At 43.0% G+C, this 26,287-nt stretch overlaps 1 protein-coding gene across 17 annotated transcripts in view; it reads right to left on the bottom strand.

Annotated features, from left to right (window-relative positions):
- The window catches only part of picalma (phosphatidylinositol binding clathrin assembly protein a), a 51,388-nt gene that overhangs the window by 10,513 nt on the left and 14,588 nt on the right, over nt 1-26,287 (bottom strand). For 6 of the 17 annotated variants that reach the window (XM_029690571.1, XM_029690570.1, XM_029690576.1 and 3 more), the window contains 15 exons: nt 23,086-23,228; nt 22,461-22,536; nt 20,317-20,419; nt 19,952-20,045; nt 19,634-19,745; nt 13,273-13,379; nt 13,137-13,178; nt 8,262-8,347; nt 7,598-7,721; nt 7,186-7,322; nt 5,232-5,332; nt 2,006-2,152; nt 1,314-1,397; nt 885-965; nt 540-632 (listed from right to left, as the gene is read on the bottom strand). In XM_029690571.1, the coding sequence (XP_029546431.1) occupies nt 540-632; nt 885-965; nt 1,314-1,397; nt 2,006-2,152; nt 5,232-5,332; nt 7,186-7,322; nt 7,598-7,721; nt 8,262-8,347; nt 13,137-13,178; nt 13,273-13,379; nt 19,634-19,745; nt 19,952-20,045; nt 20,317-20,419; nt 22,461-22,536; nt 23,086-23,228 (1,530 nt within the window). The remainder of the gene's footprint in view (nt 1-539; nt 633-884; nt 966-1,313; nt 1,398-2,005; nt 2,153-5,231; nt 5,333-7,185; nt 7,323-7,597; nt 7,722-8,261; nt 8,348-13,136; nt 13,179-13,272; nt 13,380-19,633; nt 19,746-19,951; nt 20,046-20,316; nt 20,420-22,460; nt 22,537-23,085; nt 23,229-26,287) is intronic. The other 11 variants (XM_029690583.1, XM_029690584.1, XM_029690585.1 and 8 more) reach the window with 8 other exon arrangements.

Genomic DNA, 26,287 nt, shown 5'->3' with positions numbered 1-26,287 from the left:
GAGCAGACCTGAAAACCACCATGTCTCGAATGACAGACAGGTAACTGAAAATAGTGCATATGAATCCCTCAGGGAAGTCTGTGCTTTCCCATCCCCCAAAATATACAAGATAATCTAAAATTAATGCTTCTTTTGGAACACTTCAAAGCAAATCATTCATGCCCATATTTCATGGTGGTAAATTTTCTAAATCATTGACCAAGCACTCGCTGCAAGTATTTTGAAGTTATTTCCAAACATCCAATCCCCAAGCACTGCGATGGCCCATGAGGTGAATTGCCCCCAGTGGGCAGCAGAGGATGTGGCGCCCATGGGAGAAGCATTATGTTGCCCCTAGACACTGTTCTAAGTTCAGCTTTGTAATTCCCCTCTGATGGTTAAGGTTAGAATTAGGAGAGGGTACACTGATCCTAGAGATGTGCCGAAGGGTAACTTTTATGTTTGTGAATGTGAAAGGAGGGAACACTTCAAAACAAATCATTCATGACCATATTTCATGGTGGTAAATTGGGAAAGGTAGGGGGATATGTGATCTTTACCAGCCGAGTCCACGTTGTTGCCAAACACAGAGTCAAAGTCGACATTAAGGCCTCTGGCGGTCTGAGGCTGCGGGGTGGGAGATGCTGAGAACCCTGGGTCAGAGGAAACAGAAGAGGGTTGGGGGCTGATATTAGTTGACGCGTTAATCAAGCCATTAAGCTTTCTGGTGCAAAATGGAAGTAATTTCTTTTAGTTGTTAACTTAAGTTGGATGGTTCCACCATCTTCAGCCATCTTGCAGAAACCCTTCTTGTCCATTCAAATCTATTCTGTACACCCAAGCTCTCTTTTCGGATCAGAGAAAAGACAAGAAGACAGTAGGAATGGCAAGCCCCAGGTACTTACCTCCAAATAGACCAGCTACAGCAGGGGTCTCAGATTGAAAGAGAGGGGTGGTAGGGTAAGATGCTGGCCCACAGAAGGAGTCTGACACACAACCAGAGGCAAGCAGGAGGGATGGACAGCAAAGAGGCAGTTTTAGAAGGCACGTTGAGAAACAAGTTTAGAAATGAAGAAAAACGACAAATGAAAAGTATAGCTCCAGAAAAGTGCATAAGAAGATGGTCAAAATGGAAAAGTAAAATCTAGCAGAGCAGTTTGTGAAAAGGAAGGAATTCTTCAAAAAGCTTAAACACAAAACCCTAGTACTAAAAGCAAAACGGCAATCAGGAAAGCAACTAAACTAGAGCAAACATGAACCCGAGGTAGGTTCAGGGTCCTATGTTTCCATGGTTTCCAGAAAACATAGGTCAGTTGGGTTCCCCATCATAGTACCTGAGATAAACTGCTCTATCCGCACTGTGTGCTCATGATCAGATGCAATGGAGGTGCTCGAATCAATAAAGGGATTGTAATGATCTGGAGAATAAAAAAATTAAATACAAATTCAAGCAACAATGTGATTGTTTGCCTTATCACTTTAAAAAAAGGCAAAAACAAGTGACAGAAGTCTTATGTTACATTATATGCTATGAACCTACATGGGTGAGCAAACAGAGTCAGCGCATTCCAAAATGTCCTGTGTCATCACTGCACACAGTCAAACAAAAACAACTAATATACTGTCACAGTAATAAGGGTTTTAGGTAATGGTGCTAGCAATTGACGAAGACCACACGGTCAAAATGCATCATCTTTTTCAAAATAAAATTGGCACCATGAACTTAAAACCTTGTTGGTGCGGTCATTTATGGGAGACGCTATCACATTTCCTTATTTGGAATACCAAAGACCTACAACGACCCAGATAAGCACCTGATTCCTGAGAAAAACGTTGGTAGCGCCAGCACGTCTAACTACAACATCATATACCCCATGTAAACACAAATCCACACACACACACACACACACACACACACACACACACTCACACAGCTTGAGTTGTAAACACTAGGACAAAGAGGGCAGAATGGTGCATGCAGGCTGAATATGACAAATGGGGACAAATAAAGAAAAATGTTGTTTACCACCAAACATTTCATGACTGGGTGTCCTAGAACTAACACCATCGGAAGATTCAACAGGTAGATGGACAGCATCAACAACAGGATGTGATAGGAAAGGGTTAAAGTTTGGAATGGAGTCGTCGACAGCTTCTGTAGAAGTGAAAGGATCTACACAGGCAAAGGGAACAAACAAGAAGAAGAAGAGAGAACCGGGAGATATTAGTAGAGGACGATGAGTCAGGTCAAACGAAGCATGCAGAAACACAACACAGGGTGCGGCAGAACATAAAACCCATGCTAGATTTCCCCAGACAGAAGTCTTCATGAACTGTGAGTTTTCTTATCACAAATACTCAACGTATCATTGCAAGGAAACGAAACAGCCTCATTGTCACCCAGAGTCACGAAAATTGTATCTAAGCTACAGTAAGCAATATTTGACATGAAGCAGGTTCTTCCATCACATGCATCTAACCCCATAATGTGTTTACACCAAAGGCCATATACTAAATTTGTGCACCAGTCCAAAATGTTCACTTCTTGACATGAAAAAAAACAGAGCCTTAAAAAGGGATACAATCGGAATTTTGGCAAATGAGGCCCTTTATCTACTTCCCTAGAGTAACATGAACATGTGGATACCATTTGTATGTCTGTGTGTCCAGAATAAAGGAAGTGTAGTACTTTCGCGAGCCAACGCTATCTAGCGATAGCACAATGACTGGAATAAAACACAAAAGAACAATGTTTTAGTTGAGGGACACTAAACTTTGTGTATTTGTAAGTGAAAAGGCAAACAGTTAGGTTGGTTTGTATCTAATAATTTCAACCTTATCATTATTTACTTTCCATTGACACAAGACCCTGAATTCCAAAGCACACACAACATTACAAGGCACTCAAGATAAAGGTGCCTCTTAAATTTGCCACCTCCGTCATGAGGTTTAACTACGAATCCCATGAATGATGGACAGAAGGTGTCATAGGAATCAGATGGGGTAAATTAATAACTTGAATAATACTATGAATAAATATGCGTACAGTCATGATACAGACCAGCCGGAGTTGCTGACAGTTTGTCTAGCAAACTACCCAACTGTGATCTAACTGTTGATCGACTATGGCTGATATTGAGAAGTCTTACCACCCAAACTTTATTTGACCCCCCATTTTCTATCTTGTCTCATTCCTGCAACCCCTCAATGGGCTCGGGAGGCAAAGGTCGAGTCACGCGTCACCCAAAACATGGTCCGCCAAAGCGCGCTTCTTAAACCTCTCTAGGGTAGGGGGCAGTATTTGCACGGCCGGATAAAAAACATACCCGATTTAATCTGGTTATTACTACTGCCCAGAAACTAGAATATGCATATAATTATTGGCTTTGGATAGAAAACACCCTAAAGTTTCGAAAACTGTTTGAATGGTGTCTGAGTATAACAGAACTCATATGGCAGGCAAAAACCTGAGAAGATTCCTTACAGGAAGTGCCCTCTGACCATTTCTTAGGCTTCTACACTCTATTGAAAACTGAGGATCTCTGCTGTAACGTGACACTTGCTACGGCTCCCATAGGCTCTCAGAAGGCGGCAAAACGCTGAATGATGTCTTTGCAGGCCCTGGCTGAAAAACAGTAGCGCATTTGGATAATGGTCGATCAGAGAACAATGAGACTGAGGCGCGTGCACGAGGCAACACCATGTTTTTATTTTTTCGTCTTTGAACGTAAACAGGGTTTCCCGGTCGGAATATTATCGCTTTTTTACGAGAAAAATCGAATAAAAATTGATTTTAAACAGCGGTTGACATGCTTCGAAGTACGATAATGGAATATTTAGAATTTTTTGTCACAAAACGCGTCGGGCGCGTCACCCTTCGGATAGTGTCTTGAACGCACGAACAAAACAGAGGATATTTGAACATAACTATGGATTATTTTGAACCAAACCAACATTTGTTATTGAAGTAGAAGTCCTGGGAGTGCATTCTGACGAAGAACAAAGGTAATCAAATTTTTCTAATAGTAAATCGGAGTTTGGTGAGGGCCAAACATAGTGGGTGTCAAATTAGCTAGCCCGTGATGGCTGGGCTATCTACTCAGAATATTGCAAAATGTGCTTTTGCCGAAAAGCTATTTTAAAATCGGACATAGCGATTGCATAAAGGAGTTCTGTATCTATAATTCTTAAAATAATTATGTTTTTTGTGAACGTTTATCGTGAGTAATTTAGTAAATTCACCGGAAGTTTGCGGTGGGTATGCTAGTTCTGAACGTCACATGCTAATGTGAAAAGCTGGTTTTTGATATAAATGTGAACTTGATTGAACAAAACATGCATGTATTGTATAACATAATGTCCTAGGAGTGTCATCTGATGAAGATCATCAAAGGTTAGTGCTGCATTTAGCTGTGGTTTGGGTTTATGTGACATTATATGCTAGCTTGAAAAATGGGTGTCTGATTATTTCTGGCTGGGTACTCTGCTGACATAATTTAATGTTTTACTTTCGTTGTAAAGCCTTTTTGAAATCGGACAGTGTGGTTAGATTAACGGGTCTTGTCTTTAAAATGGTGTAAAATAGTCATATGTTTGAGAAATTGAAGTAATAGCATTTCTAAAGGTATTTGAATAACGCGCCACGGGATTCCACTGGCTGTTGAGTAGGTGGGACAATTTCGTCCCACATACCCTAGAGAGGTTAACACCCGCCTGCTTAACCCAGAAGCCAGCCACACCAATGTGTCGGAAGAAACACCGTTCTACTGACGACCGAGGTCGGCACACGGCCCGCCACAAGGAGTCGCTAGAGTGCGGTGAGCGAAGTAAAGCCCCCCTGGCCAAACCCTCACCTAACCCGGACGACGCTGGGCCAAATCGTGCGCCGCCCTATGGGACTCCCGATCACGGCCGGCTGTAATACAGCCAGGGATCGCACCCGAGTCCGTAGTGACGCCTCTAGCGTTGTGATGTAGTGCCTTAGACTGCTGCGCCACTCAGGAGGCCTCGCCACCCAATTCAAGTTCACCAATAGCTTTCAGGAGTTAGGTCAAATACACAAGGTATATCCCCCACCAGCAAACTTACTCAGTTAATAAGCCGTTTGCTTGAACATGTCTGACTATGACGCATGTATAGGCCTATCCCATTAGTTTACACAGAGGAATACAATGAAAGAGTGTATATATGTACAGTATGCTTGTCAATAAGGGGTGTAAAACAGGCGTCCAAGGTGTGATGGGAGCTTTCACCTCCCCATGTGTTGGCTGTCGGCAGGCCAGTGGAGCTGGGCAGTGCCTGCTGCTGAAACACAGGCTGCAAGTCCAGCAGGTCGCTCGCCGCCTTGGAAGTGCTTGAGTGGGGGAGGAGGAAGAGAAGAAGTGTAAAAGACAAAGGTGCATCAGTCTCCCAAAAAGCTAAATCCCCAATTCTACTGTAGCCTATTCAAAAGGTTTTCATAACGCTCAAGGTAGAAGTTGCATCTAGCAGATGACGGAAAGTCTTGTTTGAGCAGCCGAGCGGGAGAAACAGTAGTCTCTCTGAAAGTCACATGCAATCAATACCCTTTGTACAGCCAGAGGCGCTCCTTGAACAGCTACCCTGATCTGATTGGAACATGGGAATGCAATACGTTCTAGCCGTGCAGTTAAGCAACAAGCACCCTTGCCATCCACCTTTATGTTGGAGCTACAATTATATCATTATTTTTAATGCTTACATTTATGTAGATCATTTTTTAGAAGTACATTGACATTCATGCAGCTGTGGCACGACAGATATGTTCCACCGGCATCGGTTTCTTTAGGTGGGCAAAGGCACAGGAAGGAGTGTGTAAGAATAGATGGGCTGGCCTATTAATAGCAATGGAGTGTTTGGCTCTATGGTTACATGGCACTGACTGTCTAGTCTGGCTTCTCTTGGAATAGGCCCTGAACTACTGAGCAGTGGCTTGCTAGTGTGGAATGAGGTTCGCCCCAGTCTAAATTCAACAACCTCAACCACGAGGCTATTATTAATGCCCCACTCAAAGATCTGAAATAACTGGATGGGTAAACATAGTGTGCATCCCAAATGGCAGTGTATTTTATAGGGAATAGGATGCCATTTGGGACACAGCCATAAACTCCACAAGGAGTTGTGATCATATCAGTGCCTGGGCACTATGCATGTAACCTAGTTTTTTGGCCAACTCCACCACTTTTACATTAATGTGCACTGAACAGAATGGAATTACAATAGTAGACACGGGTACATAAAACCACTACAGAAAATAAAAGGAAACAGCAACATAGTGTGTTAATAGGGCGTTGGGCCGCCAGAACAGCTTCACTGCGGCCTTAGCATAGATTCTACAAATGTCTGGAACTCCATTGGAGGGATACGACACCATTCTTCCACAAGAAGTTCCAGAATTTGGTGTTTTGTTGATGGTGATGGAAAACGCTGTCTCAGGCACCGCTCCAGAATCTCCCATAAGAGTTCAATTGGGTTTAGATCTGGTGACTGACAACCATGACATATGGCCAAACTATTCAGTGACCACTTGTGCCCTGTGGATGGGGGGGGATTGTCATCCTATGGGGGCGTAGCCACAGTAGCCAATATAATGGCCTGCCCAGCATTTTTATGCATGATCCTAAGCACGATGGGATGTTAATTGCAGAAGCACCCGCTTTCAATATACTTTGTATGTATCCCTCATTTACTCAAGTGCTTCCATTAATTTGGGCAGTTTCATGTATATAAAAAGTACTTAGGCCAGCCAGCATGTCATCTATGATGGAGTGGAAGTATATTTTAAGTAAAGAAACATAACTGAGGGGTTAGGCTGTTTATTGATAAGACAGTGCTACCAACCTTTAAGTACAAGCTGGCAGCAAAGCAATGGCACCAAATTCCTCATTATTTTGCTCAGCACAAGTTTTATTAGCTAGCTGAGTAACTAGAGTTTGTCTGTATGAGCTACTAACATTCCTCAGTCTATGCGACTTCACAGCATTTTGCTAGACAGATCTGAAAGCTGTTGGAGTTGTTTGAATATCAGCCTCTGCCTTCACTACTCTGTATATCAGCCTCTGCCTTCATCAGCCTCTGCCTCCTCACTGCATCAGTTACACTGGGAAGACACTGGTGTTGATGGTCAAAAGGGAGGAGGCAGTGGGGCATAGATATGGGTAAGGGCTAGGATAGAAAGGGTGCTCTCACCTGTTTGCGAAGCTGGGCGTGGAGAAGAGGTCGATGGCCGGTGCTGTGTTGATGGTCCCACCGTCCATTGACACAGGGGAGGCAGCCGTGGTGGCAGAGAAACAAGGCCCCTTCTGGAGTTCCTTCAGACGCTGCTCCTAAGTGGAACGGGACAAATTCAACAAAACCCAACACCGGGCCGACCTACTAGCCTACTACTACCAAATCAAATTAAAATACAAGCTCTGAAAATGTTATGTTTAACTTAATTTGGTGGTGGGGAGTCACTGGAATCGTCAGCCAATGACTAATGACCAGCGGAGAGCAACTTATGAGCTAAAAAAATATATCCCAAAATGCTGAAAAGCCAGAACAGATTAAACCCAGTAGGGTAATAAGCAGAGCGAACAAGGGCACTAGAAGAAAAATGTACCTTTAGTGCTTTCAGTCGAGCCTGCTCTTCCTCCAGAGCTGCCTGTTTTTCCCTCTCGTCCACTTTGGTGAAAGATATGCCCGTGTTGGCCAACGAGGAGACAGCGTTGGACAGTGTGCTAGCCCTTGAGGGACAGAAAAAGAGGAAGAGAGACAGGGGTCAGCTGGGGGGGGGCAAACTGTTAACCGGCCATTGTCAAAAGTGCTGTGCTGGCAGAAGAAGAGTTCTACAAGCTCAGTAAAAGAAAGTGGTGCACATTTTTACAACTGCACTTCGATAGATGATGGCTACAATAATAGCAGGAGGTTGGCACAAAATAGAAAGGATTTCTGCTTGAGAGGGATAATTCAATTTTATAATACACTTCTCCCATTCTAAACAGAAAATCTGTATGAGCACTGATGGTCAGTGCACATAATTATAGTGTATTCAAAGACACAAAAATCAAATGCCCCTGATATTAGCCACAGACAAGTAGGTCTTTATTAACAATGTAGGACTTGCATAAATTGAAGATAAAAACACTGCAACTGTAGTTCCCGGAGCATTTGTCAATATTTTCAAGGAAACAACTGGCAAAACACAGAAAGGAAAAGCATACATTGGACCTCAGTAACAAAACATATTGTTGGGATTGCTGCCCAAAGGGAAGGTAAATGACTACCTGCTGGCTGCTGTGGAATCTTTCACCTTCTTCCCTTCTAAAGAAGCCAAATGCTGCTCCAAGGCATCTAAGAGGCTACTGGGGGCCTATTATAAGGGAAAGACACAGTGAGTTCAAAGTATAGGAAAAAAAATATATAAAATCACAACCGGGTAACAGCAGACGGAAACACAAACAGTAAGGATGCTCAGCTATTTCACAACGCACATGAAGAGAACATACTAGGCTTACAAACACAGAAAGAGAGAGATACAGATACTTACACAAACTGTAATCTGAAGATGGAAAGTTAAGGAAAGATACAGAATATAAAGGTGGTAATTGTCAGAGATAATAAAATTGGTTTTGGGAAAAAAGGTACCAACTAACTAAAGGAATTAGATCTATTTAAATCCATTTAAATCCAAAACAGTAAAATACAAAGCACAAAATGAGGGACCTTGTAAAATACTGCTGGTCTTGGTAAAGCACCATCTGAACATGTTTGTTTTTACGATGTTAAACATGTTATTCTATGATTAGATATGTTAGTGAGAGATACACAGGTAACTGCCAAAATAAAGGAAACCCTTGAGTAAGTGACGTATACAAAGTATATTGAAAGCAGGTGCTTCCACACTGGTGTAGTTCCTGAGTTAACTAAGCAATTAACAGTCCATCATGTAGAAAAACATCCAGTGGCTCATTATTTTGGCTAGCATGGCTAGAAGAGATCTCAGTGGCTTGTGGTCTCAAAAGGAACATGGGGGGGGGGGGGGGGGGGGGGTCAAGTAAAGTAAAAACAGTACAAATCTGATCAAATATGACGTTTTATATGATGCATTTCCTATTCAACAAAACTGTATGAAATTAGTTATTGTATGCTATATTTAGAAAAAAATCTAAGATGTCACCTTCCTTATAACTGTAAAATACATTTGTACATTTAAAACGTTACAGAAAATGTGCACATTTTTTTTACAGGGTCTCTCTTGAACAAAACGTCTGCCCAGATCGCTGTGAACGTCACAGAGCTCAAGCTTGGCTTCCTGAACTCGCCTTTCATCTCTTATTGGTCTTGTCCATCTATGACAAAGTGTTTTTTTCAAAGCTATGAATAATTTTAGATTTCTGGCTATAAATCGATCTCTGAAGTGCAAATGAAATGAAATGGTAGGAGGGACATATCAGCGTCAAGTGGTGTCAGATTTGACATCCTGCTTCATACAGGCAGAAGAGACATACTCCGGTGTCCATGAGAATCAGGGCTGCCACGCAATGCAAGCAGTTTCGTTCTACGGTGTCCACAGATTGATTTACAGTGTTTTCGGAAAGAATTCAGACCCCTGGACTTTATCCAGATTTTGTTAGGTTACAGCCTTATTCTAAAATTGATTAAATTGTTAGTTATTTCTTTAATCTACACACAATGACAAGGCAAAAACAGGATTTTAGAAATGTTTACTAATTTATAAAAAATAAAAAACAGAAATCACATTTACATAAGTATTCAGACATTTACTCAGTAATTTGTTGAAGCAATTTTGGCAGCGATTACAGCCTCGAGTCTTGTGGTATGACGCTACAAGCTTGGCACACCTGTATATGGGGAGTTTCTCCCATTCTTCTCTATAGATCCTCTCAAGCTCTGTCAGGTTGGATGGGGAGCGTCGCTGCACAGCTATTTTCAGGTCTCTCCAGAGATGTTCGATCGGGTTCAAGTCCGGGCTCTGGCTAGGCCACTCAAGGACATTGAGACTTGTCCCGAAGCCACTCCTGCATCGTCTTGGCTGTGTGCTTAGGGTTGTTGTCCTGTTGGAAGGTGAACCTTCACCCCAGTATGAGGTCCTGAGCGCTCTAGACAGGTTTTAATTGAGGATCTCTGCACTTCGCTCCATTCATCTTTGCCTTGAGCCTGACTAGTCTCTCTGTCCCAGTCGCTGAAAAACATCCCCACAGCATGATGCTGCCACCACCATGCTTCACCGTAGGGATGGTACCAGGTTTGCTCCAGACGTGACGCTTGGCATTCAGGCCAAAGAGTTCAATCTTGATTTGATCAGACCAGAGAATCTTGTTTCTCATGGTCTGAGAGTCTTTAGGCACCTTTGGGCAAACTCCGTGTGCCTTTTACTGAGTGGCTTCAGTCTGGCCACTCCACCATAAAGGCCTGATTGGTGGAGTGCTGCAGAGATGGTTGTCCTTCTGGAAGGTCTCATCTCCACAGAGGAACTCTAGAGCTGTGTCAGAGTGATCATCGGGTTCTTGGTCACCTCCCTGACCAAGGCCCTTCTCCCCAGATTGCTCAGTTTGGCCGGGCAGCCAGCTCTAGGAAGAGTCTTGGTGGTTCCAAACTTCCTCCATTTAAGAATTATGGAGGCCAATGTGTTCTTTGGGACCTTTAACGCTGCAGACATTTTTGGTACCCTTCCCCAGATCTATGCCTTGACACAATCCTGTCTCAGAGCTCTATGGATAATTCCTTTCACCTCATGGCTTGGTTTTTGTTCTGACATGCACTGTCAACTGTGTCTTTCCAAATCATGTCCAATCAATTGAATTTACCACAGGTGGACTCCAATCAAGCTGTATAAACATCTCAAGGATGATCAATGGAAACAGGATGCACCGGAGCTCAATTTTCAAGTCTCATAGCAAAAGGTCTGAATACTACGCAAATAAGGTTTCTGTTTATTTAATACATTTGCAAAAATGTCTAAAAACCCGTTTCTGCTTTCATTATGGGATATTGTGTGTAGATTGCTGAGGATTTGTTTTTATTTAATCTATTTTAGAATAAGGCTGTAACGTAACTACATTTGGAAATAGTCAAGGGGTCTGAATGCTTTCCAAATGGAAATGTCGGTTGGAACCGGTACCAGAACCAAGGGTGTGTGGGGGGCTTGGATTACTGTCCTCGTGGTTACCAGATATCGCCAAGTCCCCACAAGGATAGTAAATCAAGGAATCGTTCCCAAGTCCCCAAGAAGACAAATGCTATTTTAGGCTTAGGGTTTAGGTTTATGGAAAATAGGGGTGTAAATACATTTTAGCATCCCACAAGGACAGTAAAACATTTGCTCTGTGTGTGTCTAAGTCACAAGTTCTATCTGAATTTCACCTATCGGATAGGATTAAATGCATAACAATAGAATGAATAGAGTGGACTAATCATTGTCTTAAATGGGGACTCCCGTTCTATTAATTCTATTTCAATGCATTTAATCCTATAGGCAAAATCCAGATAATTCATTTTTGAAAAACTGGACCCAGATTGCAACCCAATTGAACACTGATGGGACATTCTGTAGCGGCGCCTGAGACAGCGTTTTCCACCACCATCAACAAAACACCAACTTATAGAATTTCTTGTGGAAAAATGGGATCACATCCCTCCAATAGAGTTCCAGACACTTGCAGAACAGAACCTAAGTCGCATTGAAGCTGTTCTGCCAACTCATAACACCCTATTAAGACACTTTATGGCGGCATTTCCTTTATTTTGGCAATTACCTGTAGCTAACCCCATACAAAATGTGTCCCTTTTTGAAAGGTTGACATGTAAGTGGTATAATAGCATACCTTGTCTATAATTTCCAATATATGCAAAGTGGGTGTATTATTTCCCTCCAAGTCCTTTCATCTCGGCTCTAGCCTACTCGATAGAGCCCTTGACAAAGGCAGATGTTAACACCTTTATGTGCTGTATGCCGTGCTAGGTCAGGGAAGAGCGAGTGAGGCCCTGTTCGAATGCAAATGAAAGTGCACCCTTCCTTTCTCCCTGCCTTGATCACAGGTCTAGAAGTGATTGGATAGATGAGAGAAAGAATATCAACCCATTGCTATTGCTTTCCCCAATTCAACCAAATCAGATCTGTGATTATCTGAAGGGAGGACAGAAGCATTTTGAAAGTATTCGGACAGGGACCGAGTCTGGCATTTCCTCTATGACGGGGCCACATGCAGTGTGGGCCCAGCAAGCAATGCGTTATAGCTAGAGCTGTGCATAGGTACAGAGCCCTGGATCAATTTGGAAGGTCTGAAACTGCAGCAGGTGGCAGGGTGGTGAGAGCAGTCAGCACACTGAGGTGGGGTTGAAAGTAAAGTCAAGCTAAGGGGTCCAGCAGGGCTCAGTCTCAGACCCCATGCACTTTCAGGCAGAGAGAGGAAAGTGATAAATACTAAAAATACATTTTATTTGGGGAACGCCTTTCAAGATACTCAAGGACATTAAAAGTATGCCTACATAAAATCAAGTGTAGTGCATAAAATCAAGTGCATCAATTAAAAATGCAAATTAATAATCAAAGGACCAGATGAAACAGGACCGATAAGAGGGATGGAGGGGTTGGGTAGAGGATACGAACCCAGTTCAGGATAAGGTTTTACGTTTAGGGGGTAGAGTTGGGAATAGGATACAGACCCAGTTTTAGAACAAGGAGTTGGGGGGGACGACACACATGGGAACTAGGAAGGCGCGCAGGGGGGGGGGGGGGGGGGGGGGGCAGAGTCAATCATGGACACTGGGCTATAGGCTCTCTCTAAGAGGTGTGTTTTGAATGAGATGACTGTCTGCATGACGTATGTGTGGGGAGAGTGCTTTCCAGAGCCTGGGTGCCAAGCAGCTGAAGGCCCTGGCACCCATGGTGGAGAGGTGGAATGTGGGGGTGAAAAGGAAAACAGCAGAGCGGAGGGAGGGGGCATAGGCTGGGAGAAGGTCAGAGAGTTCGGTGGGTGCCAGGTTGAGGAGGGATTTCCAGACGAGGAGGAATGTCTTGTAGTCAATACGGGATTGCACAGGGAGCCATTGTAGATTGTGGAGTATTGGTGTTATGTGTTCAGTTGATCTTAGGATGCTGGCAGCAGTTTGCTTTTACCTCACTTTTAACATCTTACCTGGGAGAGGTCTGGGATGTCCCCTCGATCAATCCCCACTTGCTGAAAGGAAGAAGAGGTAGGTCAAGATGACATGGAGATAAAAGCGAATGTAGGAGTCTGATCACATAGAAGTTTCCAAAAGGTGGGATCTTACCTCTGCTACTTTGAGGAACTCAGAGATTCTTGTCATTCGAGTGAGGAATTTCTTGTAGATGTCAAGGCCCTCCTTGCATTGAGTTTTCTTCATGTCAAAGTACTTCTCTGTGAAATTAATAGACAGGAAAATTATAACGGAGCACTGGAACTAATGCAAAACAGCAGTGATAAAACGCTGGTATTACAGTGCCTTCAGAATGTATTCAGACCCCTTGACTTTTTTCACATTTTGTTACAGCCATATATATTTTTTATTATTATTTAACTAGGCAAGTCAGTTAAGAACAAATTCTTATTTACAATGATGACCTATCAAAAAGGCAAAATACCTCATGCGGGGACAGAGAATGGGATTACTTTTTTTCCCATAAATAACAAATAGGACAAAAACACACATCACGACAAGACAACACTACATAAAGAGAGACCTAAGACAACAACACAGCATGGTAGCAACACAACATGGTAGCAACACAAAACATGGTACCAACATAGGGCACAGACAACAGCACAAAGGGCAAGAAGGTAGAGACAACAATACATTACACAAAGCAGCCACAATTGTCAGTAAGAGTGTCCATGACTGAGTCTTTGAATGAAGAGATTGAAATAAAACTGTCCAGTTTGAGTGTTTGTTGCAGCTCGTTCCAGTCGCTAGCTGCAGCGAACTGAAAAGAGGAGTGACCCAGGGATGTGTGTGCTTTGGGGACCTTTAACAGAATGTGACTGGCAGAACGGGTGTTGTATGTGAAGGATGAGGGCTGCAGGATGAGGGCTGCAGGAGATCTCAGATGGGGGGGGGTTATAAATAAGCATCAACCAGTGTGTCTTGCGACAGGTATACAGAGATGACCAGTTTACAGAGGATATAGGGTGCAGTGATGTGTCCTATAAGGAGCATTGGTGGCAAATCTGATGGCCGAATGGTAAAGAACATCTAGCCGCTCGAGAGCACCCTTACCTGCCGATCTATAAATTATGTCTCCGTAATCTAGCATGGGTAGGATGGTCATCTGAATCAGGGTTAGTTTGGCAGCTGGGGTGAAAGAGGAGCGATTACGATAGAGGAAACCAAGTCTAGATTTAACTTTAGCCTGCTGCTTTGATATGTGCTGAGAGAATGACAGTGCTCCGTCTAGCCATACTCCCAAGTACTTGTATGAGGTGACTACCTCAAGCTCTAAACCCTCAGAGGTAGTAATAACACCTATGAGAGGAGGGGCATTCTTCTTACCAAACCACATGACCTTTGTTTTGGAGGTGTTCAGAACAAGGTTAAGGGTAGAGAAAGCTTGTTGTAGAGCATTTAACACAAAATCCAGGGAGGGGCCAGCTGAGTGTAAGACTATCATCTGCATACAAATGGATGAGAGAGCTTCCTACTGCCCGAGCTATGCTGTTGATGTAAACTGAGAAGTGCGTGGGGCCTAGGATTGAGCCTTGGGGTACTCCCTTGGTGACAGGCAGTGGCAGAGACAGATTCTGACTTAATACACTACGCTCTTTGAGAGAAGTAGTTAGCAAACCAGGCCAAAGACCCCTCAGAAACACCACAAGAATGGAATGGTCTACCGTATCAAAAGCTATGGCCAAGTCAATAAAAAAAGCAGCACAACATTGCTTAGAATCAAGGGCAATGGTGACATCATTGAGGACCTTTAAGGTTGTAGTGACACATCCATAATCTGAGCGGAAACCAGATTGCATACCCGAGAGAATACTACAGACATCAAGAAAGCCAGTCAGTTGATTGTTGACAAGTTTTTACAACACTTGATAAACAGGGCAAAATAGAAATATGCCTATAACAGTTAGGATCAGCTTGATCTCCCCCTTTAAATAAAAGGATGAACCATGGCTGCCTTCCAAGAAATGGGAACCTCCGCAGAAAGGAGAGGTAGGTTAAAAAGGTCAGAGATAGGCTTGGCAATGACAGGGGCAGGGGCAGCAACCTTAAAAAAAAAAAAAAGTGTCTAAACCATCTGACCCAGATGTTTTTTTGGGGTCAGGTTTAAGGAGCTCCTTTAGCTCCTTCAGCACCTCGGACTGCCTGCAGGGAGAAACTTTGTAGCGGGGCAGGGGAAAAAGAGGGAGAAGCATCGGGGATAGTCGCATTAGAAGGGGTGGGAGAAGAGGAAATGTTGGACGGGCAAGGAGGCATGGCTGAGTCAATTTCCAGTCACAACTTGTAGACTTGTTTACGTGCTGCTGTGTGGTTTGTTGCTAACCTTACTTTGCTACCTGCCAACTTCACGGTTTTTACTTTTTAATTACTGATATATATATATGATTTTTTTTCTTTTCTTCTCCCCTCACTCACTTTTTTCATTCAACTTATCCAACAATGTTAGGATGAAACAGTCAGAGGTCAACAAGCGCAACATAGCTTCAGCGTGTAAATCAGCTAGAAAGAGGTGTCGGCATCGAGTAATTGTCTCTGGCCCCCTCCCAGTTAGGGGGAGTGATGAGCTCCACAGCAGTCTCACAACTCAATCGCTGGTTGAAAACTGTTTTCTGCCCCTCCCAAAAGATAGAATTTGTAGATAATTGGCCCTCTTTCCGGGACTCACCCACAAACAGGACCAAGCCTAGCCTGCTGAGGAGTGACGGACTACATCGTAGCTGGAGGGGTGCTCTCATCTTATCTACGAACATAGACAGGGCTCTAACTCCCCTAGCTCCACAATGAGATAGCCAGCCTGCCACTAGCACAGTCAGTGTAGTCAGCTCAGTAATTCCCATTGAGACCGTGTCTGCAAAACTAAACATGGTGGTGTTTGCCTTAGCAATCTCACTGGAATAAAGACCTCCTCCATTCCTGTCATTATTGAAAGAGATTGTGATACCTCACATCTCAAAATAGGGCTACTTAATGTTAGATCCCTCACTTCAAAGGCAGTTATAGTCAATGAACTAACCACTGATCATAATCTTGATGTGATTGGCCTGACTGAAACATGGCTTAAGACTGATGAATTTACGGTGTTAAATGAGGCCTCACCTCCTGGTTACACTAGTGACCATATCCCCCGCGCATCCCGCAAAGGCGGAGGTGTTGCTAACTTTTACGATAGCCAATTTCAATTTTTTAAAAAAATTTAAAAAAGAGTTGGTATTTTGAGCTTCTAGTCATGAAATCTATGCAGCCTACTCAATCACTTTTTATAGCTACTGTTCACAGGCCTCCTGGGCCATATACAGCGTTCCTCACTGAGTTCCCTGAATTCCTATCGGACCTTGTAGTCATAGCAGGTAATATTCACATTTTTGGTGACTTTAATATTCACATGGAAAAGTCCACAGACCCACTGCAAAATGCTTTCGAAGCCATCATAAACTCAGTGGGTTTTGTCCAACATGTTTCCGGACCTACTCGCTGCCACAGTCATACTCTGGACCTAGTTTTGTGCCGTGGAATAAATGTTAAGGATCTTAGTGTTTTTCCTCGTAAGCCTTGACTATTGGACCACAATTGTATTACGTTTGCAATCGTAACAAGTAATCTGCTCAGACCCCAACCAAGAATCATCAAAAGCCGTGCTATAAATTCTCGGACAACCCAAAGATTCCTAGATGCCCTTACAGACTCCCTCCGCCTACCCAAAGACGTCAGAGTACAAAAATCAGTTAACCACCTAACTGAGGAACTCAATTTAACCTTGCGTAATACCCTAGATGCAGTCGCACCCCTAAAAACATTTGTCATAAGAAACTAGCTCCCTGGTATACAGAAAATACCCGAGCTCTGAAGCAAGCTTCCAGAACATTTGAACGGAAATGACGCTACACCAAACTGGAAGTCTTCCAGCTAGCTTGGAAAGGCAGTACCGTGCAGTATCGAAGAGCCCTCACTGCTACTCCATCATCCTATTTTTACAACTTAATTGAGGAAAACAAGAACAATCCAAAAAAAATAAAAAATGACAAAGCAAAAATACAAATATCAGCAAATGTATAAAAAAATGAAACTGAATATTACATAAGTATTCAGACCCTTTGTACTTTGTTGTAGCACCTGTGGCAATTACAGCGTCGAGTCTTCTTGGGTAAGACGCTACAAGCTTGGCACACATGTATTTGGGGAGTTTCTACCATTATTCTCTGTAGATCTTCTCAAGCACTGTCAGGTTGGATGGGGAGCGTTGCGGCACAGCTGTTTTCAGGTCTCTCCAGAGCTGTTCGATCGGCTTCAATTCCGGGCTCTGGCTGGGCCACTCAAGGACATTGAGACTTGTCCCGAAGCCACTCCCTGCGTTGTCTTGGCTGTGTGCTTAGGGTCATTGTTCTGTTGCAAGGTGACCCTTTGCCCCCAGTCTGAGGTCCTGAGAGCTCTGGAGCAGATTTTCATCAAGGAACTCTGTACTATGCTCCGGTCACCTTTGCCTCAATCCTGACTAGTCTCCCAGTCCCTGCCGCTGAAAAACATCCCCACAGCATGATGCTGCCACCACCATGCTTCACCGTAGGGATGGTGCCAGATTTCCTCCAGACGTGACACTTGGCATTTCATCAGACCAGAGAATCTTGTTTCTCATGGTCTGAGAGTCTTTAGGTGCCTTTTGGCAAACTCCAAGCAGGCTGTCATGTGCCTTTTTACTGATGAGTGGCGTTAGTATGGTCACTACCATAAAGGCCGGATTGGTGGAGTGCTGCCATCTCCACAGAGGAACTCTGAAGCTCTGTCAAAGTGACCATCGGGTTCTTGGTCACTTACCTGACCAAGGTCCTTCTCCCCTGATTGCTCAGTGTGGCCTGGTGGCCAGTTTTACGAAGAGTCTTGGTGGTTCCAAACTTCTTAAATTTAAGAATGATTAAGGCCACTATGTTCTTGGGGACCTTCAATGCTGAAGACATTTTTTGATACTGTTCCCCAAATCTGTGCCACGACACAAATCATGTCTCGGAGCTCTACGGACAATTCCTTCGACCCCATGGCTTGGTTTCTGCTCTGACATGCACTGTCAACTGTGGGACCTCATAGACAGGTGTGTGCCTTTCCAAATCATGTCCAATCAATTGAATTTACCACAGGTGGACTCCAATCAAATTGTAGAAACATCAAGGATGATCAGTGGAAACAGGATCCACCTGAGCTCAATTGAGTCTCATAGCAAAGGGTCTGAATATAAAAATAAAAAAAACATATTTGCTAAATTTATAAAAACCTGTTTTAGCTTCGTCATTATGGGGTTGTGTGTAGATAGCTGAGGATTTGTATTTAATCCATTTTGGAACAAGGCTGTAACTTAAGAAAATGTGGAAAAAGTCAAGGAGTCTGTGTACCTTCCGAAGGCACTGTAACAGACATTTTAATCAAATCAGGATAAACTACCAAATAATCTTTACAAATTAATGGGAGAGATGTTTAATTTTCTATAGTACAAATCAGAAACTTGGCAGTTAAATGTGGACGTCTGCAGGACGTATACAAACTCTTCAGAGTGGTGCATGAATGTCTCACTAGCTTGTAAACCTCTCACTGATGTTTGCTCATCTCCAATTTGCTCCCCTCCACGGACCTCCTCAGTCCCTTCAAAAGACCCAATGCTCTCATCTGAGTGAGAAAGGCATACATCCTCATAGCAGAGAATATAGCCTTGATATTAAATGACTAGAACGATAGCATAAATATCACAAAGCTGCGTAAGGTTTGTAAACAAGTCTAGTAAACAAGTGCAATTCTCTAACTCCATTATAATGTCCAACTTTGTGGCGCATACAAGAAAGTCAGTGTACTGGAACTTCCATTTCCAACGTTAGATATTTTAAATTTCCAACAGACGAAATCACACATGCACTGATGCACAGGTCTAACATTACAAAGTCGTTGAATTCAGACTGTGTGAAAGACAGCCAGCACAGAGTAGTTAAAAATCAGACTGTGTGCAAGACCAGTCTCTCCACCAGCATTGAGCTCAATTTCAGTTTAACACAGTCCCTTCAGGAAACTCATTTAATATGAATGAGAAGAATTGGAAACTAGATTTGTTTGTGTTTCAGAAATCAAATAGAATGGCTCAGTTCAAAAGGGAATTCACCCAACCCCTAAACCTATATACAGACCTTATGTCACCCAGCACAACTAGAACACGAGAGCAAAACAGAGTAGTAGCATAACACATGTCCTTTGTCGGCCCCCGTTAAGTCAGCCTGGTAGCGTGGAGCAGGCCAATAGTGAGTGGTGGCAAACATTTGAGGCCAGGGATACAGTATGAACTCTGTACGACAGGGTGCAAAGGTGTCTATGCATCATCAAAGGTGTTTTTGCGTCAGTACTCAATGGCAACGATGACACGGCGATAAGGACTTGGTTTTGGCAGGACAGAGACTCTTGAGAGCCGGGAGGCGGAAGCACTTACCCAGCAGGTTGATAATGCCTTCATTGTAGGCCGCAAACAGTCGAATGGAATCTTTAAACAGAAGCATGAAGGACGCGTTGATCACTCCATTGGTGAGCTCGTTGGCGTTGACCTGGAGATGGAGGGGGTCCAAAGCAGATTGACAGTCAACCTATCGAGCGCTCATTGGTCTGACTCACATGGCTTCCAATCCACAGGACAGAGGTAAAGGATCTCGACTACTCAATCGTCGACTATGTTTTTTGCAATACATGAGCTGGAGAGTTTGAGGCCATAGCAATACAACAACTTACAAAATGTCAAGCATTGAAAACTCACGTTGAAGTCAAGTAGCGCATCCATCTGGTTTTGGATAATAGGTATGGTCTTTAGTAACTTCTCTGTGTTCATGGTTCTCATAACGCCATCCGCCCTTGGATAAAGATAATATTCCGATCATTAAGGGCCCAATCCTAATGGCTTTGGACTGTCACGAATGTGTGTACTAAGCTGAAGCATGCACTTAGACGCCAAATCAACTCCTAGCCGCTAAACTATATGCACTTGTGGAAGAATAAGCACTATGCCAGAAAAATATCCTAAACACTTCTCAGGACTCGACTGTACAGTATTTATACAATACAGAGGATGCTAGCTGAGCCTGATGCTATAAGGAAATGTGAATAGAGAATTAAAGTCCTTACCCTCGTTTAACTTTTGTAAAGTCAAAAGCGACTTGTCGATACGACACAGCCTTCTCATTCAGGTAGCGACTATATCTCCTTATGAACGTTGACATGTCATAGCCTGAAAAAGACAATAGGGGAATTACTCTTTGAGCATCAGGTGCATCTTGATGTACAGTACTAGTCACAAGTTTGGACACTTAAACCCTTGAATGATTTTCTTTATTTGTACTATTTTCTACATTGTAGAGTAATAGTGAAGACATAAGAACTATGAAATAACACATACGGAATCATGTAGTAACCCCCCCAAAAAAGTGTTAAACAAATAAATATATTTTTCAAAGTAGCCACCCTTTGCCTTGACAGCTTTTGCACACTTGGCATCAAGGTAAAGGGTGGCAAGTAGCCTATACTCTTAACTGTTTATTAGGTAAAAATAAGGGATGCACTTGAGCTTGAATAAGCCAAGGCACATTCTTCCAATGATTTATGAAAGTTAAAACTACTGATTTTGTCGATTTATGTGCTACTTCCCGTCGGACAAATACACAGGCAAACTTCAGGACACTTCAAGTGTGTGTTCCAGTGTTGCAATGATACCAATATCATGATACTTGTGAAAGCTTTACATTGAAAAATAAAACCGGCTGAATTGTACAGCCCTTTGAGGAATACCTGTTTTATGTGAAATAGTATGTGCAATAGCTTGAAACATAAACAAATGGGACTCATAAGGGTGTCACATTTATTTTCCAAGCTATTGGACATTCAGTCCGAGTTATTTCCCCCCCGCAATTTCAATACTGAGAATTGTGCCAACACTACTTCAAACAAGGTATGAAAATGACCATGAACTATCATAAACACTGTATGTATGGTAAATATAGTCCCATATTTCTCCTAAAGCCAAGGCCCACCATCTAGTGGATTTCTGTCATGAGCGCTATACTCCAACCTAAATCCAGTCATCATCCTTAAACTGACAGCTCCCCATCCCCCTAATTTACAAGTAACAACTTGACAAAAGGCATTAGGTTATGATTAGGGGCGCTTACACTGCCTTTACACTCCCCCTTGAAAGTCCCACTGGTCTGGGTTGCCAGGCATCTTGTTAACATGGGAAACAACCTTAAGTAAATCAATTCTGCTGGGCTTGATGTGAGCTGATTCGGCCATGTTGCCATTTCATTGGGAATAGAGCGGAGGGGAAAAGGGTAGGACTGTCTAAAATAACAGTTCTCCGCTTCTAGCATAGTTTGGCAGGTCTCAATAATCGCCTGTTGTCGTGTGTACACACACACAGTAGGCAAAAGTTATGGTACGTTGCAGGTTTTGAATAGAGCTGACGTTTCCTTATTCTACATGTCAGATGAGCATGCTTGTTCGAGAAAATATATTTATATCTGAATGCCTCAAAAAAAAGGTGCTAGAGTACACAGGATTTTTTTTTATGTTTGCATTGTAATTTTAAAAACCGTCCATAATATATCTGCCGCTAATAGTGGAATGATTTTGTTTCACAGTATTACTTATCTGCCAGTGTTGTGATTGATTTCTTCCGCTGGAGCGGCATCTGTTGTCAAACTGGGAAAGCTGTTCTGACTTTGTGGCTGTGTTATCTAGTGGAAATCGCTCTGTCATTCTACACCAATTCCCTCAATTTCAGTTTCTGTGAGAAAACAAGCACTGAATAGTGTAGGGAATCATTGTACCATCTAAATCCCTGAGAAATATCTTTCCATTAACAAATATCATTTTACAGCTGTTTGAAGCTGGTGGATCAAAACTAAAAAGTTACTTTCGGTTTTGGTCGACCAGCTTCAAACAGCTGTAAAAAAATATATATATTTTTGCTAGATAACAGCCAAAGTCAGAACAGCTTTCCTAGTTAAACAACAGATGCTGCTCCGGTGGGAGAAATCAATATGTGAATATCACAGCCAATCAACACTGGCGGGGTAAGTAATACTGCGAAACACGATCATTCCACTGTTAGCGGTGGATATATTATGGACATTTTCAGAAATTACAATGCAAATATTCAAAATGTGAAGCACCTTTAAAATATTGGCGCGTGTCACCTCATCCAGTTTAGACGATACTGAACCCGTGATAAAAGAGGGCTGCAGCAAAGTTTGTGCAGAGCTGACGTGACTCACCTTGCAGGCCACTTTTGTCCAAAAAGTTACTGAGGTTGAAAAGCGTATTCCTTGAAGCCATGTACTGTATAAATCTCTGCAACACAGAAACATGTGTGTGCAAACCTTCATAGATAGTGAATGCAAATGATTGACTAACAGCAATACAAGACAACCACTTTTGAAAATGCATAGCAAATGTTACATAAGAGCCTCCTCAAAAGAAGTAGTATAATACAAATTACATAATTCTGTGGACTGGATATTGCTGACACTTTTCAAACCACTTGAGTTAAACGGATTTCAAAAGACCTAAACACCACAGTATTAGTGTTACTTCTGACACTGAATTTAATTTCTTACACGTGAAATCTTTCATGACATACTTAAGAGAGATAGGCATCCTCAGGAATATCGCATGTTACAATGGCACCATTACCGTATGTATATAGGGATAGGGGTTGAGTTGGAATTCAGAGTGTGTCTGGCATGACGTGCCCCTCCGATCACCAAGGAGTCAGATCCATTATATATGGCTCTGCTAGAAGTGTTGAGTTGCAGAGCTCTGGGGTGAAAAAAAATCCCCAGGTACAGAATCCTCTCACCCAACCCTAACCGTTTGTGCCCCCAGACAGGTTTCACTCACCTCGTTGCCGTAGACCATGGTGTGGTGGGTGGCGGTGAGAGACTTGAAGACCACCACCCAGCTGGTGCTGGCCGTCCTCTCAAACAACGTGTCTGCCAGCTGGGGGATGTTCACGTTCATCTCATTGGTGCAGTGGATCAAGTCTGGGGGAGAGAGTAGGGGAAACTGTCACTGTAGAGTCTTATTAGCATATTATTGTGTGTGTGTGAGCGAGCGAGAGAAAGAGTGTATTTGACTGCATGCGAGTGAGTAAGCGAAAGCGTTGGCAAATATTATTTTGAACAACCAGTTCCACAGAATCAAGCCGTTGTGGTGAGCTAACAACAAACTTCTTGGTACAGGCTCTCGTCACTTGGACCCAACAGGTTTGACAGAGCACTAAGTCCTTGTGGTGCTGTTTAGCACAGCCCAGGATAGGTTGCACCCAGTGTTTATATTCAGGCTGTTGTCACAAACGTCTGAGGATAGCGCATGAATCCTGGGCATTATTTAGCCTTTGGCAGGGCTCCCATGCCATCTGGCCTGTAGTGAAAGCCGATGCCTGGCAACTTTCCATCAGTGCCACGAGACTGGTCTCTCATGCCAGATCTCATCAGGTCATTCATACACCCTCTAATACAAGCCTTACACAAGCAGAGATTTCTCTCTCTCACACACACACAGAGAAGATGGTCCATCACTGAAAGCTCGAGAGGAAATCTGCTGCTAACACTGATAAGATTTCACCAATCATGTACCGTTCTATGACAACACAGTAGCTGGCTGATCAAACATTGAAACACACTGAACAAAAATAAATGCAACAAGTGTTGGTCCCATGTTTCATGAGCTGAAATAAGACTCCAGAAAGGTTCCATACGAACTAAAAAAACATCTCTCAAATTTTGTGCACTAATTTGTTTATGTCTCTGTTAGTGAGCATTTCTCCTTTTCCAAGATAATCCATTCACCTGACAGGTGTGGCAAATCAAGAAGCTGACTAAACAGCATGATCAATACACAGGTGCACCTTGTGCAGGGGACAATAAAAGGCCACTAAAGTGTGCAGTTGTCACAACACAATGCCACAGACGTCTCAAGTTGAGGGAGTGTGCAATTGGCATACTGACCGCAGGAATGTCCACCAGAGCTGTTGCCAGAAGATTGAATGTTATTTTCTCTACCATAAGCCGCCTGCAATGTCATTTTAGAGAATTAGGCACTACGTCCAACTGGCCTCACAACCGCAGACTACGTGTAACCATGCCAGCCCAGGACCTCCACATCCGGCCTCTTCACCTGCGGGCTCGTCTTAGACCAGCCACCCGGACAGATGATGAAACTACGGGTTTGCACAACCAAAGAATTTCTGCACAGAAACCGTCTCAGGGAAGCTCATCTGTGTGCTCATCGTCCTCACCAGGGTCTTGACCTGACAGCAGTTCGGCGTCGTAACCGACTTCAGATGGGCAAAAGCTCACCTTCGATGGCCACTGGCACGCTGGAGAAGTGTGCCCTTCACGGATGAATCCCGGTTTCAACTGTCCAGGCAGATGGCAGATAATCTGATGACACTATTTGTAACAATCACTTGAGAAGAGTTCAGTTCAGACAGTTGTCAGCCAAAACATAGAATAAAATTCAACTTTCACAGCTTGGGGGTTATTCAATCAAAAGTGGTATACAAGAGTTTGCACACGCACTCTCTCTAGGTGCATTGTAAGTGCAAAAGGCTGATTATACAAGCACCAACCTATCTTACATGTAAAACCCATTGAGACCCTGTTCTCAGATTTTCCTTCTCTGTTTCATGCAACCCTTATGATTTTAAGGGGCCGTTCCCGCAATACAATATTCAAAACGATCACTTGGCAAATAACGTCTATAAATATATTTCTGAAATTATTTGTTGTACAAAGCAAATAACTTAACAGATCAAACTAAATATCCATTAACGAAATGTGGAATTTATACACGTCACAAAAGTCAGTATTAACTAGCCTGCATTTCACTGTAACAAAGGGCTGCCATGTTGACCTACAGTTTGAGTCAGAAGTTTACATACACTTTAGCCAAATACATTTAAAAACTCAGTTTTTCCCAATTCCTGACATTTAATCCTAGTAAAAATGCCCTGTCTTAGGATCACCACTTTACTTTAAGAATGTGAAATGTCAGAATAATAGTAGAGAGAATTATTTTATTTCTTTCATCACATTCCCAGTGGGTCAGAAGTTTACATACGCTCAATTAGTATTTGGTAGCATTGCCTTTAAATTGTTTAACTTGGGTCAAACGTTTTGGGTAGCCTTCCACAAGCTTCCCACATTAAGTTGGGTGAATTTTGGCCCATTTCTCCTGACAGAGCTGGTGTAACTGAGTCAGGTTTGTAGGCCTCCTTGCTCGCACACGCTTTTTCAGTTCTGCCCACAAATGTTCTATAGGATTAAGGTCAGGGCTTTGTGATGGCCACTCCAATACCTTGACTTTATTGTCCTTAAGCCATTTTGGCACAACTTTGGAAGTATGCTTGGGGTCATTGTCCATTTGGAAGACCCATTTGTGACCAAGCTTTAACTTCCTGACAGATGTCTTGACATGTTGCTTCAATACGTCCACATCATTTTCCTGCCTCATGATGCCATCTATTTTGTGAAATGCACCAGTCCCTCCTGCAGCAAAGCACCCCCACAACATGATGCTGCCACCCCCGTGCGTCACGGTTGTGATAGTGTTCTTCGGCTTGCAAGCCTCCCTCTTTTTCCTCAAAACATAACGATGGTCATTATTAGAGGTCGACCGATTAATCGGAATGGCCAATTTCAAGTTTTCATAAAAAATTGGAAATGGGTATTTTTTTTACACCTTTATTTAACTAGGCAAGTCAGTTAAAAACACTTTTATTTTCAATGACGGCCTAGGAACGGTGAGTTAACTGCCTTGTTCAGGGGCACAACGACAGATTTTTTCCTTGCCAGCTCGGGGATTCAATCTTGCAACCTTACGGTTAACTAGTCCAACGCTCTAACCACCTGCTTTACATTGCACTCCACGAGGAGCCTGCCTGTTACGCGAATGCAGTAAGAAGCCAAGGTAAGTTGCTAGCATTAAACTTAACTTATAAAAAAAACACAGTAGTTAAACTAGTAATATCATCAACCATGTGTAGTTATCTAGCGTGTCCTGCGTTGCATATAAATCGATGTGGTGCGCATTCGTGAAA

Source organism: Salmo trutta, chromosome 15, assembly GCF_901001165.1.
Source record: "Salmo trutta chromosome 15, fSalTru1.1, whole genome shotgun sequence".
Classification (NCBI taxonomy): domain Eukaryota; kingdom Metazoa; phylum Chordata; class Actinopteri; order Salmoniformes; family Salmonidae; genus Salmo; species Salmo trutta.
The sequence above is the reverse complement of the archived record's forward strand: the minus strand, read 5'-3'. Positions and strand labels throughout refer to the sequence as shown.